This window comes from Balaenoptera borealis (genome assembly GCF_965194805.1).
Source record: "Balaenoptera borealis genome assembly, chromosome: 2".
In the NCBI taxonomy this organism is placed as follows: domain Eukaryota; kingdom Metazoa; phylum Chordata; class Mammalia; order Artiodactyla; family Balaenopteridae; genus Balaenoptera; species Balaenoptera borealis.
In genome coordinates, this window is record NC_138867.1 from 178,217,003 (window position 1) to 178,234,465 (window position 17,463).

The 17,463-nt window shown below is 46.1% G+C and overlaps 1 protein-coding gene across 7 annotated transcripts in view; it reads left to right on the forward strand.

Annotated features, from left to right (window-relative positions):
• Positions 1-16,415: 16,415 nt before the first annotated feature.
• Positions 16,416-17,463, forward strand: part of DNMT1 (DNA methyltransferase 1) — a 42,368-nt gene continuing 41,320 nt past the window's right edge. For 4 of the 7 annotated variants that reach the window (XM_082380598.1, XM_082380600.1, XM_082380599.1 and 1 more), the window contains exon 1: positions 16,417-16,613. In XM_082380598.1, coding sequence (XP_082236724.1) covers positions 16,435-16,613 — 179 coding nt within the window. In that variant the 5' untranslated portion in view covers positions 16,417-16,434. Of the gene's footprint in view, positions 16,614-17,064; positions 17,177-17,463 lie in introns of those variants that run through there. The other 3 variants (XM_082380603.1, XM_082380604.1, XM_082380602.1) reach the window with 3 other exon arrangements.

Sequence of the window (17,463 nt, forward strand, 5' to 3'; positions counted from 1 at the left end):
GTGAGGTGTTAAAGTCCCCCACTATTATTGTGTTACTGTCGATTTCCTCTTTTATAGCTGTTAGCAGTTGCCTTATGTATTGAGGTGCTCCTATGTTGGGTGCATATATATTTATAATTGTTATATCTTCTTCTTGGATTGATCCCTGGATCATTATGTAGTGTCCTTCCTTGTCTCTTGTAACATTCTTTATTTTAAAGTCTATTTTATCTGATATGAGTATAGCTACTCCAGCTTTCTTTTGATTTCCATTTGCATGGAATATCTTTTTCCATCCCCTCACTTTCAGTCTGTATGTGTCCCTAGGTCTAAAGTGGGTCTCTTGTAGACAGCATATATATGGGTCTTGTTTTTGTATCCATTCAGCCAGTCTATGTCTTTTGGTTGGGGCATTTAATCCATTCACGTTTAAGGTAATAATCGATATGTATGTTCCTATGACCATTTTCTTAATTGTTTTGGGTTTGTTTTTGTAGGTCCTTTTCTTCTCTTGTGTTTCCCACTTAGAGAAGTTCCTTTAGCATTTGTTGTAGAGCTGGTTTGGTGGTGCTGAATTCTCTTAGCTTTTGCTTGTCTGTAAAGCTTTTGATTTCTCCATCAAATCTAAATGAGATCCTTGCCGGGTAGAGTAATCTTGGTTGTAGGTTCTTCCCTTTCATCACTTTAAATATATCATGCCACTCCCTTCTGGCTTGCAGAGTTTCTGCTGAGAAATCAGCTGTTAACCTTATGGGAGTTCCCTTGTATGTTATTTGTCGTTTTTCCCTTGCTGCTTTCAATAATTTTTCTTTGTCTTTAATTTTTGCCACTTTGATTACTATGTGTCTCGGCGTGTTTCTCCTTGGGTTTATCCTGTATGGGACTCTCTGCGCTTCCTGGACTTGGGTGGCTATTTCCTTTCCCATGTTAGGGAAGTTTTCGACTATAATCTCTTCAAATATTTTCTCTGGTCCTTTCTCTCTCTCTTCTCCTTCTGGGACCCCTATAATGCGAATGTTGTTGCGTTTAATGTTGTCCCAGAGGTCTCTTAGGCTGTCTTCATTTCTTTTCATTCTTTTTTCTTTAGTCTGTTCCGCAGCAGTGAATTCCATCATTCTGTCTTCCAGGTCACTTATCCGTTCTTCTGCCTCAGTTATTCTGCTATTGATTCCTTCTAGTGTAGTTTTCATTTCAGTTATTGTATTGGTCATCTCTGTTTGTTTGTTCTTTAATTCTTCTAGGTCTTTGTTAATCATTTCTTGCATCTTCTCAATCTTTGCCTCCATTCTTATTCCAAGGTCCTGGATCATCTTCACTATCATTATTCTGAATTCTTTTTCTGGAAGGTTGCCTATCTCCACTTCATTTAGTTGTTTTTCTGGGGTTTTTTCTTGTTCCTTCATCTGGTACATAGCCCTCTGCCTTTTCATCTTCTCTATCTTTCTGTAACTGTCGAAGTCCCTTTTTTATTTAATTTTTTTCCTAATTAAAATATGAACACCTTGCAGATAGGACGGCATCCTATTCACCACCGTCTCTAGCATCTTTCATGGTACTTGGCACGTTCCCACCAAAGGACCTTAGCACCTGCTGTTCCCTCTGCTGGGAATGATCTTCCTGCAGACATCTTTGTGACTCTTCTCTCCTCCTTCAAGTCTGTATTCAAATATCACACCCTGGGTGAGGCCTCTGGCCATGAACACAATTTTTTTTTTATCCTATCTACCTCCCTTGCTACTCGCTAATATGCAACACGTTTTGCTTCTTTATCTTGTCCATTTTACTATTATTATTATTATTATATTTTTGGCCGTGCTGCACGGCATGTGGGATCTTAGTTCCCCAACCAGGGATCAAACCCATGCCCCCCGCATTGGAAGCACAGAGTCTTAACCACTGGACCGCCAGGGAAGTACCTGTCTTGTTTATTTTCTATTTCCCCTTTAGAATGCAGTCCCATTCTAAATGCCAGACAGCAGGAGTCTTTGTCTATCTTGCTCACTGAATGGCCTCAGTGCTCAGGACAGTGGCCAGCTTACAGTAGGTGCTCAATAAATGTTGAATGAATGAAAGCCAAAGCAAATGGGTGAATGTTAAGTGCTCTGAAGAAAATAAAATAGGAGAAGCAACAGTTTTGGGGTACTGTATTCTGCAGGGAAGGCATTATTATAGGCACTCTGACCGAGAAAGAAACTGAGGCACAGAGAGGTCAAGTAATGTGCCCAAGGTCACGGAGCATGTGAGTGGAGGGGTCTGGATTTGAACCCAGGCAGTCTTTTTTTTTTTTGGCTGCACCACTCAGCTTGTGGCTCTTAGTTCCCCAGCCAGGGATCGAACCCGGGCCCCCTGCAGTGGTAGCATGGAGTCCTAACCACTGGACCGCCAGGGAATTCCCTTTTTTTTTTTTTTTTTTCTTTTTCTTTTTTTCAGGCAGTCCTTGATTGAAGACCAAATCACATCTCATTCTCCTCAGTATGGCGGTCTGAAGAACTGATTTGCTAATATCTCTCAAATCTCAGAGCCTAGAATGGAATGGACCAACCTGTAGGGATGCAAGATGACTTTCACCTCCTTTTTTCCCTGCAGAGGCTGTTGGCTATTAGGGAGCATCAGAATCACCTGGGAGAACCTGTTAACATGCAGATTCTTACGCTCCCCAGTCAGAGATTCTGATTAAATAGGTCTGGGGTGACCCTAGCGATGTATGTTTTTCATCGAGCCCTGCCAGTGATTAGAAAAAGCATCATCCTGGGACTTCCCCGGTGGTCCAGTGGGTAAGACTCCGAGCTCCCAATGCAGGGAGTCCAGGTTCGATCCCTGGTTGGGGAACTAGATCCCACATGCATGCCACAACCAAAAGATCCTGCATGCCGCAGCGAAGATCCCGTGTGCTGCAACTAAGACCCGGCACAGCCAAAATGAATAATAAATATTAAAAAAAAAAAAGAAAAGAAAAAGCGTCATCTTGGGACCATATTCTGAGAAACATTCTAGATTCCTTAATCTAGAGCAGTGCTGTCTAGGAGAACTTTCTGTGGCCATTTAGCACGTGAAATGTGGCCAGTGTGAAGCTGAATTTTAACTTTAATTAATTTCAGCGTAAATGGCCACATGTGGCCATTGGCTACAGTACTGACTGCACAATTCTAGATTCCATATCTCTAGTTTCTGCAGCTTCTGAGCAGCTGAATTCACTTGGTGTGATGCTGCCATTTCAACAAAAATTCCCGTCTTCCACTACTATCATTGTGAATGACATTGTAGCTTCCATACATCACTTTATGATTTTTGGACTATTTCTTTTAATAATGATATCAGTGATATTCTGCTGCTAATGACAGAAAACACAAAATATTAGTAACTTAAATAAGAGAAATTAATTTCTCTCTCATATATAAGTGTTTCAGAGAGAATTGATCCTGGGTAAGAAGGACGATGCCCACTTAGCCGCAGTCCAGGCTCCTGTCTGCCTGTTTATCTTTCTATTCACACATACATCTACCTAAATACGTCACTGTGTTTCCTAAGGACAAGGCATTCTCTTACATAACCTCAGTAAAATTATCATAATCAGCAAATCTACAAACTTTAATGAGATTTCACCAATTGTCCCATTACCGACCTTTATAGCAGAAGAAAATCCCAGCTCACTTTTTGCATTCAGCTGTCTTTTTAGTTTCCTTCAATCAGAACAGTTGCTGAACCTTTCTTTGTCTTTCATGACCTTGACATTTTGGAAAAATATAGGTCAGTAATTTGGTAGAATGTCCTTCAACATGGGTTTGTCTGATGTTTCCTCATGATTAAATTCAGGTTATGCAATTTTGGCAGAAATACCAAAGAAGTGATGCGTCTTTCTCAATTAGTTCCATCACTAGCAATGTTAACGGATCCCTTGGAGGTACCTGCCAAGTTTCTCCACTTTATTTTTTAAATTAATTAATTAATTGATTAATTACTTAATTTTTGGCTGCGTTGGGTCTTCGTTGCTGTGCGCGGGCTTTACTCTAGTTGCGGTGAGCGGGGGCTCCTCTTTGTTGCGGTGCGCGGGCTTCTCATTGCGGTGGCTTCTCTTGTTGAGGAGCATGGGCTCTAGGAGCGCGGGCTTCAGTAGTTATGGCTCGCAGGCTCTAGACCACAGGCTCAGTAGTTGTGGCACACGGGCTTAGTTGCTCCTCAGCATGTGGGATCTTCCTGGACCAGAGCTCGAATCCGTGTCCCCTGCATTGGCAGGCGGATCCTCAACCACTGCGCCACCAGGGAGGCCCTTTTTTAAAAAAAAAAAATAATAATAATTAATTAATTAATTAATTTTTGGCTGTGTTAGGTCTTCATTGCTGTGCACGGGCTTTCTCTAGTTGCGGTGAGTGAGGGCTACTCTTCGTTGCGGTGCGCGGGCTTCTCATTGTCGTGGCTTCTCTTGTTGCGGAGCATGGGCTCCAGGAGCGTGGGCTTCAGTAGTTGTGGCACGTGGGCTCAGTAGTTGTGGCGCACGGACTTAGTTGCTCCGTGGCATGTGGGATCTTCCCAGACCAGGGCTCGAACCTGTGTCCCCTTCATTGGCAGGCAGATTCTTAACCACTGCACCACCAGGGCAGCCCACATTTGTTACTATTGATGAACCTACACGGACACACTGCAGTTTCCCATAATTTGGTACTGGCTGATGGCATCCCCTTATGTCATTTAACATGTTCCTTTGTCCCCAAATTCAAGAATCGAAAGATATTCAATTCTTTCTAGGTGGTGCTGGACACTCACCGGGAGGACATGATGTCTGGCTGTCTCTCTTTTACTGAGGACTAAGACCGATCAAGGGGTTCAAGTGCCATCAGCCTGATCCTGCGTTTGTAAATTCCCCATCCGACTGTCCCCTAATGATTTGATCACCCGTGGACTGTCACTTGGACCTATCATTTCATTAGCCATCCTTAAGGGTTTCTAATCCATCTCCCCATCCTCACATTCTGGCCATCTTTCTCATTTGTCTACAAAGCAAATGTACTTCCCCAAAGTCAGACATCAGATATCCACCACCTTTCCCTAAATGTCTTGTCTGAGAATAGTTAAATCTGTCACGAAAGGGAAGTGAATTTGGGTAGGTGTGACTCATTGTCAGCGGCATTTGTGGTGTTAGTTTCAAGAGTGCATACTCTAAAGTTAAAAAAAAACCGAAAGGGCTTCCCTGATGGCACAGTGGTTAAGAATCTGCCTGCCAATGCAGGGGACATGGGTTTGAGCCCTTGTCTGGGAAGATCCCATATGCCGCGGAGCAACTAAGCCCATGTGCCACAACTACCGAGCCTAAGCTCTAGAGCCTATGAGCCACAACTACTGAAGCCCGCACACCTAGAGCTCGTGCTCCGCAACAAGAGAAGCCACTTCAATGAGAAGCCTGTGCACCGCAACGAAGAGTAGCCCCCGCTTGCCGCAGCTAGAGAAAGCCTGCGTGCAGCAACGAAGACCCAATGCAGCCAAAAATTTAAAAAATAAGTAAATAAATTTATATTAAAAAAAACACCCCAAAACAAAAAACAGATTTGAATCTCAAATCCAACCCTTGACAACCCAAGCAGACTTTCGGCAAATCACCTGACAAGTCTAAGCTGGTTTCATCATCTGTAAAATGGTATGTTCATAATCCCAACCTCAAATGCAAAATGGCACTGCCACTTTGGAAAACAGTTTGGCAGTTTCTTAGAAAGCCAAACATAAACTTACCACACGACCTAGAAATTGACTATAGGTATCTACCCAAGAGAAATGAACATGTATGTCCACACAGAGACTTGTCTGTGAATACTCATAGTAACACTTTTCATAATAGTCCCAAAGTGGAAACAACTCAAATGTCCATCAACTGATGAATGGATCAACAAAATGTGGTTCATCCATATGATGGAATATAACTCAACAATGAAAAGGAACGAAATACTGACACACATAATAACATGATGAAACTCAAAGTAATTATGCTAAGTGAAGGAAGTCAGACACAAAATACCATAAATTGTATGGTCCATTATATGAAATGTCCATAAGAGGCAAGTCTATGGAGACAGAAAGTAGATTGGTGGCTGCCTGGGGTTGAAGGTAGGAATGGGGATTAACTGGAAACAGGCATGGGGATTCTTATTGGAGTGACAGGAATATTCTAAAACTGGATTGTGATGATAATTGTACAACTTGGCAAATTTACTATGAAAACATTGATTTCTACATTTTAAAATGGGTCAAAATTTTGTGGTATATAAATTTTACTTCAATAAGCTTATTAAAAAATAATTCCAACCTCTCAAAATACTTATTGAACACTCTATTTTATTCCTACCCTCAGAGATCTTACATTCTAGTGGGGGAGACAGGCCATAAAAGTAAATATATAATACAATGTTAGGAAGTTTCCATTATGGAAAACAGTATGGAGGTTCCTCAAAGGATTAAAAATAAAACTATCATATGATCCATCAATCCCACTTCTGGGTGTATATCCAAAGGAAATGAAATCAGTATCCTAAAGAATATCTGCACTCCCATGTTTATTGCAGCATTACTCACAGTAGGCAAGATATGGAAACAACCTAAGTGTTTGTCAATGGATGAATGAATAAAGAAAACATGATACACACATACACATACACACACACGGAATATTATTCGGTGATAAAAAAGGAAATCCTGCCACTTGCAACAATATGGATGAGCCTGGAGGACATCATGCTAATTGAAGTAAGCTAGAAACAGGAAGACAAATACTGTATGATTTCATTTACATGTAAAATCTAAAAAAATCAAACTCACAGAAGCAGAGAGTAGGATGGTGGTTCCCTGGGGCTGGGGGATGAGGGAAAGGAGGAAATGTTGCTCAAAAGATTCAAACTTTCAATTATAAGATTAATAAGTTTTGAGAATCTAAAGTACACCATAGTGATTATAGTTAATAAAATTGTACTTTTGAAATTTGCTAAGACAGTAATGTTCTCACTACACACAAAAAATGGTAACTAACTGAGGTGATGGATGTGTTAATTAGCTTGATTGTAGCAATCATTTCACAATGTATATATAAATCAAATCATCGCATTGTACACCTTAAATATATGCAATTTTTATTTGTCAGTTATACCTTAATAAAGCTGGGGGGAAATGCTTAAACTTCCCAAGTGGGGAGGGTGTGAAAAAAAATACAGCTACCTGGGCCCTACCAGGGCCTGGAGAATCTGACTCCAGGGCCCGGGACTCTGCATTTTTACACTGTACCCCTCCTGATGTGAACCATCCTTGACTTACAGTTTTCAAAATGCTGATTGGGGCTGGTTTTAGGCTGTAAGATATTGCCCAGAGGAAATATGGCTGGGACGAGACCACTGCTTTGTCACTTCCATGGGTCTAAATCAGTCCTTCTCATCCAGGGTGATTCCACGCCCCCAGGGGACCTTTGGCAATGTCTGGAGATATTTTTGATTGTCCCGCCTGGGGCTAGGGGTGCTACTGGCATCTAGTGGGTAGAGGTCAGGGATGTCACTAATCATCCTGCAATGCACAAGACAGTCTCCCATGACAAAGGCTCATTCGGCTCCAAGCATCTTAAAGTGGTGTCCAAGCAGTGATGCCTGCCCTTCCAGGTCCTTCCAGCTGGTCAGCTGGTTCACCTGGGAGAGTGGAGATGCCCTGACTGGAGTCTCTCTTTGCCAGGTAGTTGTAATAACTTGGTGATTGCTTTTGGGGAGGCAGTTTTGGCTAATTAGCGGTCATTTCCGGGAAGGAGGGGTTTCATGTGAAGTTCTTCTGATTTAATGGCTAGGGCAGGCCCCATTCTCATCCCTGCTCAGTGTGGTGAGGACGATTTTCTTTGCAGCTCAGGAGTGGACACGGTGTGTTTTCACTTCGTGTGCCAGGAGGTGAGTGATGCCTGGAGGGCTGACCACTGTTTTTCTCTAGGGACTGGTGCCTGCAAATGGGCAGTGGCCATGGGACCCAGGCCAGTTGAAGATGGCTGGGGTGGGCTGAGGGAGGCAAGGTGGGACCTATGTGTCTTAGAAGGAGGAAAGGAACGAGGCACAAGCTTGAAGCGGGTAACAGAACTGGGGAGGAGTACCCTGGACCAAAGCACTCAATCCAGGAGTGGAATTACTGGGTCACAGGGCAGGAATACATTTAGCCTTAGTAGATATTGCCAAATCATTTTCCAAAGTGGCTGTACCATTTGGGGCTCTTCCAGCAACACAGGAGAGTTCTGGTCTCACTAAAACTTGTGAGCATTTCTTTTTTCATTTTAGCCATCCTGGCATGGATGGGTGTATGTGGGAGCTGTTAATCACATTGAGGTTTCATTTTGCATTTCCCTGATGACTGATGAAATTGAGTAGCTTCCCATTTGAGTCTTGGCCATTTGGATATCCTCTTTTATGAAGTTCCTGTTCAACTCTTTTGTCTACTTAATATAAAAGAGATTGCCTGTCTTTTTCTTATTGAACTCTCTGTGTATTGTAGATACCAGTCCTTGGTTGGCAGACATATGTCTGTGGCTTGTCTTTTAGTGGTTTCTTTTGACGAACAAATTCATTTTAATACAGCCTGGCATATTTTCCTTTATGATTAAAGTGATTTGTGTCCTGTTGAAGAAACACTCACCTACTCCAAAGTCACAAAGAAGTTCTATGTCTTATTTGAAAAGCTTTCTTGACTTTGCTTTCCCATTTAGATCTGCAAGATCTGGAATTGAGTTTTGTACGTGGTGTGAGGTAGGGATCAAAGTTCACTTTCTTCCATAGGGCCATCCAGCGGGTCCAGCACCATTTACCAAAAAGACCATCCATTCACCAATGCTTTGCCAGTTGTTTTTGTTTGACATAAATAATATAGCCACATGGTCCAGCGTTCCAAAAGGGCAAAAAGATTCAGAAAAATTCCTTTGCCAATAGATTTAACCCTGCTAATTAACATTCCTTATCTCCAGGAATTTATCCATTTCTTGTTTCTTTCCCAAGATTTTATGTGTAAATAAGTAAATATACATAATTCCTTCCATCCCTCCCTTTTTTACATAAACAGTAGCACACTATGCATTCCGTCCTACATCTTTTTTTACCCCCATTTACAGGTAGGAAACAACCTCTAGGATATTATATAGAAAAATATCCTTTTATTTTTTGTTGTTGTGGAGTCTGTCACCGTATGAATGGGAAACAATTCCTTTATCTAATCCCCACTGATGGGGAACTAGGTTCTTCCCAGTATTTTGCTACAGACAAGGCTCAGTGAATGGCTGTGTCCACTTTTCTCTCTCTCTCTTTTTTTTTTTTTGGCCACACTGCCCCCAGCTTGTGGGATCTTAGTTCCCCAACCAGGGATTAAACCCCAGGCCCTGGCAGTGAAAGGGCCGAGTCCTAACCACTGGACCACCAGAGAATTCCCCACCTCTCTTTTTGCACGTGTTTGTGAGTACATCTTAGGAGCAATTCCTGGAAGTAGAATAGCTGAATAAAAGGGTGTGTGCATTTGTTGTTTTGATGGATGTTTGCAGACTGAGCATTTAATGTGGGGGAAGAGGCATCACACGTTCACTCATGCAGGGTTCCATGAGTCTTTGCTGTGTGCCAACTACATCGTAGGTACTTTGCTAGGTGCTGGCATAAAGTTATCACCCCGAAATGTGTGATCACCAGCTGAGGCAAAGGCTCTAGAAGAAAGATCTGTGGTTTTAAGAGCCTATCGAGACACCTGATAGTGTTGGGGGAGGTCAGAAAAGGCTCCTTGAAGGAGGTGATGGGTGAGCTAAAATAGGAAGAATGACTAGCGATTCTCCAAGTAGAAGTAGACATAGGGAGCAGCAGGGCTTTCCAGTTTAAAGGAACAGCAAGTGCTGAAACCTTGCAATAATTATTTATGGCTGAATAACAAAAAGCCGGGCCTCCCTGGTGGCGCAGTGGTTGAGAATCTGCCTGCCAATGCAGGGGACACGGGTTTGAGCCCTGGTCTGGGAAGATCCCACATGCCGCGGAGCAACTGGGCCCATGAGCCACAACTACTGAGCCTGCGCGTCTGGAGCCTGTGCTCCGCAACAAGAGAGGCCGCGATAGTGAGAGGACTGCGCACCGCGATGAAGAGTGGCCCCCGCTCGCCGCAACTAGAGAAAGCCCTTGCACAGAAACGAAGACCCAACACGGCCAAAAATAAATAAATAAATAAATAGCGTTCCCTTAAAAAACAAACAAACAAACAAACAAACAAAAAAACCCCAAAAAGCCCCACAGTCTAGTGGCTTAGAACACTACCACCCATGTATTCTGCAAGATGCTATGGAAAAACCCAAACGAACTTTTTGGCCACCCCAATATTATCATTCAGTGGTTTCTATAGGCTGGGAAATGGGGAGCAGCAAAGTGAGCAGTTCCAGCTTGAGGGGTCTCATGAGGTTACAGTCAGATATAGGCTGGGGCTACAGTCATCTGAAGGCTTGACTGGAGCTGGAGGAGCCACTTCCAAAGCAGCTCACTCACATGGCTGACGAAATGGTTCCTCTTCCCATGGGCATTCCCATGGGGCTCCTTGAGCATCCTCACAACATGGTGGCTGGCTTCCCCCATGAGAACAAGGTGGTGCTGTGATGGCTTTTATGGCCTAGCCTCAGAAGCCCTGCACCTTCACTTCCACCATATTCCCTTGGCCACAGAGACTGGCCCTGATTCACTGTTGGAGAGGACTCCACAAAGGCATGAATACTGAGGCAAGGAATGTTGCAGGCCCTCTAGTAGGCTGGCTTCCACAGCCCTGAGGCAGGAAGGGGTAGGGAGTGTCCAGGATGTAGCTCAGCTTGGGTGAGCCAAGGGATGAGTGGCAAAAGCTGATGTGGGCAGAGCTAGGGGTTGGCTGTAGGGGTAGGGGTTGGCTTTACCTTAAGAGCACTGAGAAGCCAATCAGGTACCTTCGGTGGGGCAGGGAGGAGGTGATACGATCAGATCTGGATTCTAAGAAGATCCTTCCCAGTTCCTTGCAGAGAATAGGTGGTGAGAGGGCTGAGTGGCAGCTCAGGAAGGAGGTCGGGCAGACATCCAGGACAGAGGGGAGGATGACCTGAGCTGGGGTGGTAGCCCTGGAGGGGCAGATCAGCTAACGGACTCAAGGTCTGTTTGAAGGAAAACCCCTCCAGGCTTGGCAGTAAGCCTCCTTTGATCCCAAACAGAAAGCCGTTCGCCTGCTCAAGGGCCCTGCAAAGGAGCAGGCGGGTTTGCCCAGCATACTCCAGAGTTGGTTTCCCCAGATCCGATTTCTGGTCACTTGAGCCTGGAGAGAGAGCTTGCGAGGCCTGCCTTGGGGGTCTTCCTGCCTGGCCGCCTGCCTGGAGTGAGAGTGGCAAAGTGTTCCTGTTGAACCCTTGAGTGCTGCTGTCACCGCCTGGGGCCTCTCCTGGGCTGGCACCAAGTGAGAGCTCAGTCTAATTCCCCAGCATGTGGCGTGACTCAGCTTCGGCCTTCTGACTGACTGTGGCTCAGGACACGTGACCATCCCTCCACCAGCCCTGTGCTCTGGGCTGCCTGGACCTTGGTTGTGCTGACCCCTGGCCTCTCCTGGCCTCTTGAGTATGGCCCTCCAGCTAGAGGCAGGAACGTGGCCTGGGAAGCAGGGAGCTTGGGCAGATCTTCTGAGGGGTTTGTGAACACTACCGAGAGGTGGGGTCAGAGTGAATGCCCACAGGAGCTGAATCTAACTTTCTGGAAGTTCCAGTTGCTTCTCTCAAGGGATGAGCCCATTTCTAGGTGGGGAAGGAGTCTCTGGTGGTCCAGCCAGTCACTCTGGAGCCTCCTGGAAGCCATCAATATCCCTTCCCCATGACCTTGACTGATATTTTACCGGCCAGGTGAGTCGAGTGAGGCAGGTGATTCAGGGATTAAAGACAGAACCTGGATTTGCAACTGATCTGATCTGGGCCTCAGTCTCCCTGTTTGTGAACTGGAAATCATTTTGTTTTGGGGCAGAAAACAACTCTATACCTACCAACATTTGCATCAAGCACCTCCCAGGTGCGATCTCCCATGTCCTATATATTTATTTAACCGATATTTGGATTTCTACTGAGTGAGCCCTTGGAGGTCAGCTGTGAATGAGGCAGACCACCAAGTCCTTGCCCTCTGGAGCTCAGTCTTTGCAGGGGTCGGCACACTAAGGCCCATGGTCTAAATCTAGCCAGCCAAGTTTTTTTTTTTTTGTCTGTGCCACGCATTTTGCAGGATCTTAGTTCCCCCACCAGGGATTGAACCTGGGCCCACGGCAGTGAAAGCACCGAGTCCTAATCACTGGACAACCAGGGAATTCCTTGGCCTGTCAAGTTTTTATAAATAAAGTCTTATTGGAATACAGCCGTACCTATTCATTTGTGTATTGTCCATGGCTGTTTTTATGCTACAAGAGCAGCACTGAGTAGTTAAAACCGAACATGTGGCCCACAAAACCTAAAATATTTACTATCTGATCCTTTATAGAAAAACTGCTGACCTCTGCTCTGCTCTAGTGGAACAGAAAGACTACAACAGACAGAAATGAGTCTGTGACAGTGGTAAATGCTATGAAGCAACAGGATAATAGGAGAGAGAGACTGGGGGTGAGGGGTTGCTTCCAGGTGGGCAGGGGGAAGCCTCTGGGTAGTAGCAATCTTTGAGCTGTGAATCTCCCAGAAAAGTGGCCTGGGCAGAATTGACAGCAAAGGCAAAGCCCTGCGGCACTTAAGAGCTTGAAAGACTGAAAGTGGGTCAACGAAGCTGGAGCTCAATGAGGGGGAAATGAGCTGCATCCAGGCAGGACCCTGTAAATGGAGTTAAATGCTTACATTTTATTTCAAGGGCAATGAGAAGTTCTGGAAAGTTCTAGTGGGAAAGAAAAGGGCATTAAAATTTTTTAAAATTAATTAATTTTTGGCTGCATTGGGTTTTCGTTGCTGCGCGCAGGCTTTCTCTAGTTGCAGCGAGAGGGGGCTACTCTTCGTTGCGGTGCACAGGCTTCTCATTGCGGTGGCTTCTCTTGTTGCAGAGCACGGGCTCTAGGCACGCGGGCTTCAGTAGTTGTGGCACGTGGGCTCAGTAGTTGTGGCGCACGGGCTTAGTTCCTCCGCGGCACATGGGATCTTCCTGGACCAGGACTTGAACCCATGTCCCCTACACTGGCAGGCAGATTCTTAACCACTGTGCCACCAGGGAAGTCCCACATTTTTTTTTTTAATGCCCTCTGGATACAGTGGTCTGGCAGACTGGGGAAGAGGCTGTTATAATAGTCCAGGTGAGAGATCATGGCAGTCTGGGTTGGAGCGGCAGCCCAGTCAAAAAGCAGAAAGACCTGGGTGTATTTCAGAGGAAGAACCAACAAAGATGGCTCACCTCCTGCATGTGAGGGAAGGAGAGAAATTAGAGGTAGTGCCTGGCTTTTTGTCTCCGAGCAACTTGAGAGCAGAGCAGCTGGGCTGGAAGCCCAACTTTGGCACCAACTTGCTGGGGGCCCTTGGGCAAATCTTCGTCCCTGAGCCCTTGCCCCGTCTGTAAAATGGGTCAAATCATCCCTTGGCAAAGGGATTAAAAAGAGAACCTACCTGAGAGGGAGGCTCCAATAAGTGCAGCTGCTCTCCTGTGAGCTGAGGCCCCTGAACAGCAGGTCAGCTCATCTACCTCTTCTTCCTTCCCTGTCCTGTGAGCGCCCCCTTTCCTAAGGTGGGTTAGGAACCCACACGCTGGCTTCTGACAGGTCTACAGGGCTTGACAGCTGGGTCACTGTTTTACATTCAGGCTTTGGAACTAAAGACACCTGGATTCATTGTCCCTGCTGCTTACTGAACCTGTGATCTTGGGTAAGCAGCTTCCTTTGTGACAAATATCCTAGGCCATGGGAAATGGGGGTCGTGATACCTCCCTTTATGGCGGTTAAGGATTAAATTAAATAACTCCTAAAGATTCTGGTACCGTAAGTACAGAAGTGCTGATTAAATATTAAATTAATAGCTATTAGTTCTATTCCTAGTATTTCAGTCCTCCTGGATCCTGCCCTGTGTGGGTAATGCATGGTAACCAGAGGGTCTGAGGTCCACTTCTAGAAGCTCTCCATCAGCTGTTGGAGGAACCTAGTTTGTGTGTGTTTACAAGCACATTCACTTGTAAATCTTAATACAAAAATGTAAATATATGCCATAACTTCTAACTCCATTCTGATGCTTTTTTTGTTGTTGTGGCAGATAAGTACTTTTTTTTTTTTTTAAACTCAACCCTATCCTATTAATGGTTTATTTCTTCTTTATTGTGGTAAAAAAACACATAGCATTTACATCTTAACCTTTAAGTGTATAGTACAGTAGTGTTAACTACATGCACATTATTTTGCAGCAGATCTCTGAAACTTTCATCTTGTTAAAACTGAAACTCCATTCCCATTGAACAAATTCCCTTCCACCCCCCCTCCCACCCAGCCCCTGGTAACTACCATTGTTCTTTCTCTTTCTACAAGGCGACTAAATTAGATACCTCAAATAAGTGGAATTAGATACCTCAAATAAGTGGAATCATGCAGTGTGTCTTTTGGTGACTGGCTTATTTCACTTAGCATAATGACCTCAAGGTTAATCCAGGTTGTTGCAAAAGGGTAGGATTTGCTGAATAATCCACTATATGTATATGCCACATTTTCTTTATCCATTCATCTATCCAAAGACATTTGGGTTGCTTCCACCTCTTGGCTATTGTGAATAGTGCTGCTATGAAGGTGGGTGTGCAAGTATCTCTTTGAGATCCTGTTTTCTATTCTTTTGAATATATATCCAGAAGTGGGATTGCTGTATCATATGATAATTCTAATTTTAATTTTTTGAGGAATCTCCACTTTTTTCTTTCTTTTTTTTAACTTTTGACCATGCTGCATGGCATGCGAGGTCTTAGCTCCCTGACCAGGGATCAAACTCGTGCCGCCTGAAGTGGAAGCACGGAGTCTTAGCCACTGGACCGCCAGGGAAGTCCCCACACTTTTCTATAGCAGCTGCACTATTCTAAATCCCTACCAACAGTGTACATGGGTCCTAATCTCCGTGTTCTCCCCAATACTTTTTGTTCTGATGGTGGCCATCCTAATGCCTGTGAAGTGACCTCATTGTGGTTTTTTTTTTTTTTAATAATTAATTAATTAATTGTCTGCGTTGGGTCTTTGTTGCTGCACGCGGGCTTTCTCTAGTTGCAGCGAGCAGGGGCTACTCTTCGTTGTGGTGCACGGGCTTCTCATTGCGGTAGCTTTTCTTGTTGCGGAGCACAAGCTCTAGAGTGCAGCCTCAGTAGTTGTGGCGCACGGGCCTAGTTGCTCCGCGGCATGTGGGATCTTCCCGGACCAGGGATCGAACCTGTATCCCCTGCATTGGCAGGCGGATTCTCAACCACTGCGCCACCAGGGAAGTCCCCTCATTGTGGTTTTGATTTGCATTTCCCCGATTGGTCATGTTGAACTTCTTTTCATATGCTTGCTGTCCATCTGTACCTACTTTATGCAACTGTCTATTCAAATCCCCTGCCTGTTTTTTAATTGAGTTGTCTTTGCATTGTAGGAATTCTTTATACATTCTGGATATTAAGTCCTTATCAGATATACGATTTGCAAACATTTTTCTCCCATTCTATTGGTTGCCTTTTCACTTTGATTCCTTTGCTGTGCCTGAGTTAGGGTTAGGGTTATTTTAATGTAGTCCCATTTGTCTATTCTAGCTTCTGTGACCTGTGCTTTTGGTGTCATATTCAAGAAATCATTGTCAAGTCTAATGTCGCGAAGCTGCCCCCCCCCCCATTTTCTTCTAGGAGTGCCATAGTTTTAGGTCTAGGTTTAGGTATTTAATCCATTTTGAGTTAACTTGTATATACGGTATAAGGTAAGGGTCCAATTTCATTCTTTTGCATGTAGATATCCGGTTTTCTCAGCACCATGTGTTGAAGAGATTATCCTTGCTCAAGGTCTGGTGCTTCTTAAAGCACACAGACTGTGGAAGTGGCCCAGGTCTCCCTACCTGTGAGATCTTTGGTGCTACCTGCGTATTTTGTGCATCCTCAACATTTTCTGGAGTAAGTGCTATTAGCCCCTTTTCACAGATGAGGAAACTAAAGCTGGGTCCAAATGACCTGCCCAAGGTCGTCATAGTGAGCAAATAGGTGTAGGTGGGATTGGAACTGAGGACTTGAACTCTAGTGCCCACACACTGGAACACCCTGAGGATGTTCCTCATTTTATCCCTAGCATGCGGGGAAAGAATGAATGAATGAATGTCTCAGGCAAGGCTCCCAGCAAACGGAGGAACTTGGACAAGCCCACTGCTCCACGCGGGGGTGCGCTCCCGTCCCGCGCATGCGCGGCCCCTAAGCACGGCCAGCCTCACTGCGTCTACCCACACATGGTACGGCCTCCCTCCGTGTGGTACGGCCCGCCTTCCCCCACGCCCGGGCCCGGATGGTACGCGCTGCCTCCGCTCGCCGCCCCTCCCCATCGGTTTCCGCGCGAAAAGCCAGGGCTGCCTGTGCTGCCGCCGCCTCTGCTGCACCTTCCAAGATGCCTGCCCGTACCGCCCCAGCTCGGGTGCCCGCGCTGGCCTCTCGGGCCTTCTCACTGCCCGACGATGTCCGCAGGCGGTAGGTGCTGCGGGGGACTGCGAACCTGGGGTGGGTTGCACGGCGTTGGGGGTGGGGGTGGGGGTCGTTTCCCCTCCGGGTAGCCTGTGGCCGCCGCTGACAGGCGGGCGCGCATGCGTGGGATGGCGCGGCGCGCGGCGGCAGTTGGCGCGGGCAGGGTGGCACTTCCGGTCGCGCGCGCCCCTGGCCGTTTGGCGCCAAAATGGGCCGAGGCCCTCTCACAGCTCCCTGGTGACTAGAAACTTGGGGGTCTCTTCTGACTTCAAAGTAGAGCAACCCTTGGGTTCGCCTTGGGGATCCCCTTCCTGGAGCAGCCTCAGGCCCAGCCCCTGCCGCCAGCCTGGTCGCGCAGGAAGTGGGCAGCCCGCGGCCTCAGAATACCCCTCGGCCCGGGCACTAAGGCCTCCACTTCCGGTGCCCGGTCCTCTCGAGGGGGTCGGGCCGGCCTGGTCCCCGGGGGTATTTTGGGGGGGGGGTCCCCTCGGTGCCCCCACGCCACGCATCCCGATGGCAGCCTCCAAAGACAGATGTCGCCGGTCGGGGGACGGGCGCGGCCGGCTCAGGTTTGCGAGCCCCGTCTTCCTCTGGGGGCTCCCTCCATCACCTCATACGGCTAGGGTAGGCGCATTCTGCAAGAAACTCTTCACATACCGTGAGGGCTAGGGCTCGGACGCCGTGAAAGCCGAGTGGTTTCTTATAGTAAATCGGTGCCTGTGAGCCGTGGGCATCAAGGAAGCCTTGCTAGGGAGAACTGGCTGCAGTTTCCTCCGTCTGTGTGTGTGTGTGTGTGTGTGTGTGTAGGGGGAGTGAGGGGGCAGCAGCTAATATCGGGGACTTAGCCAGTTTTAGC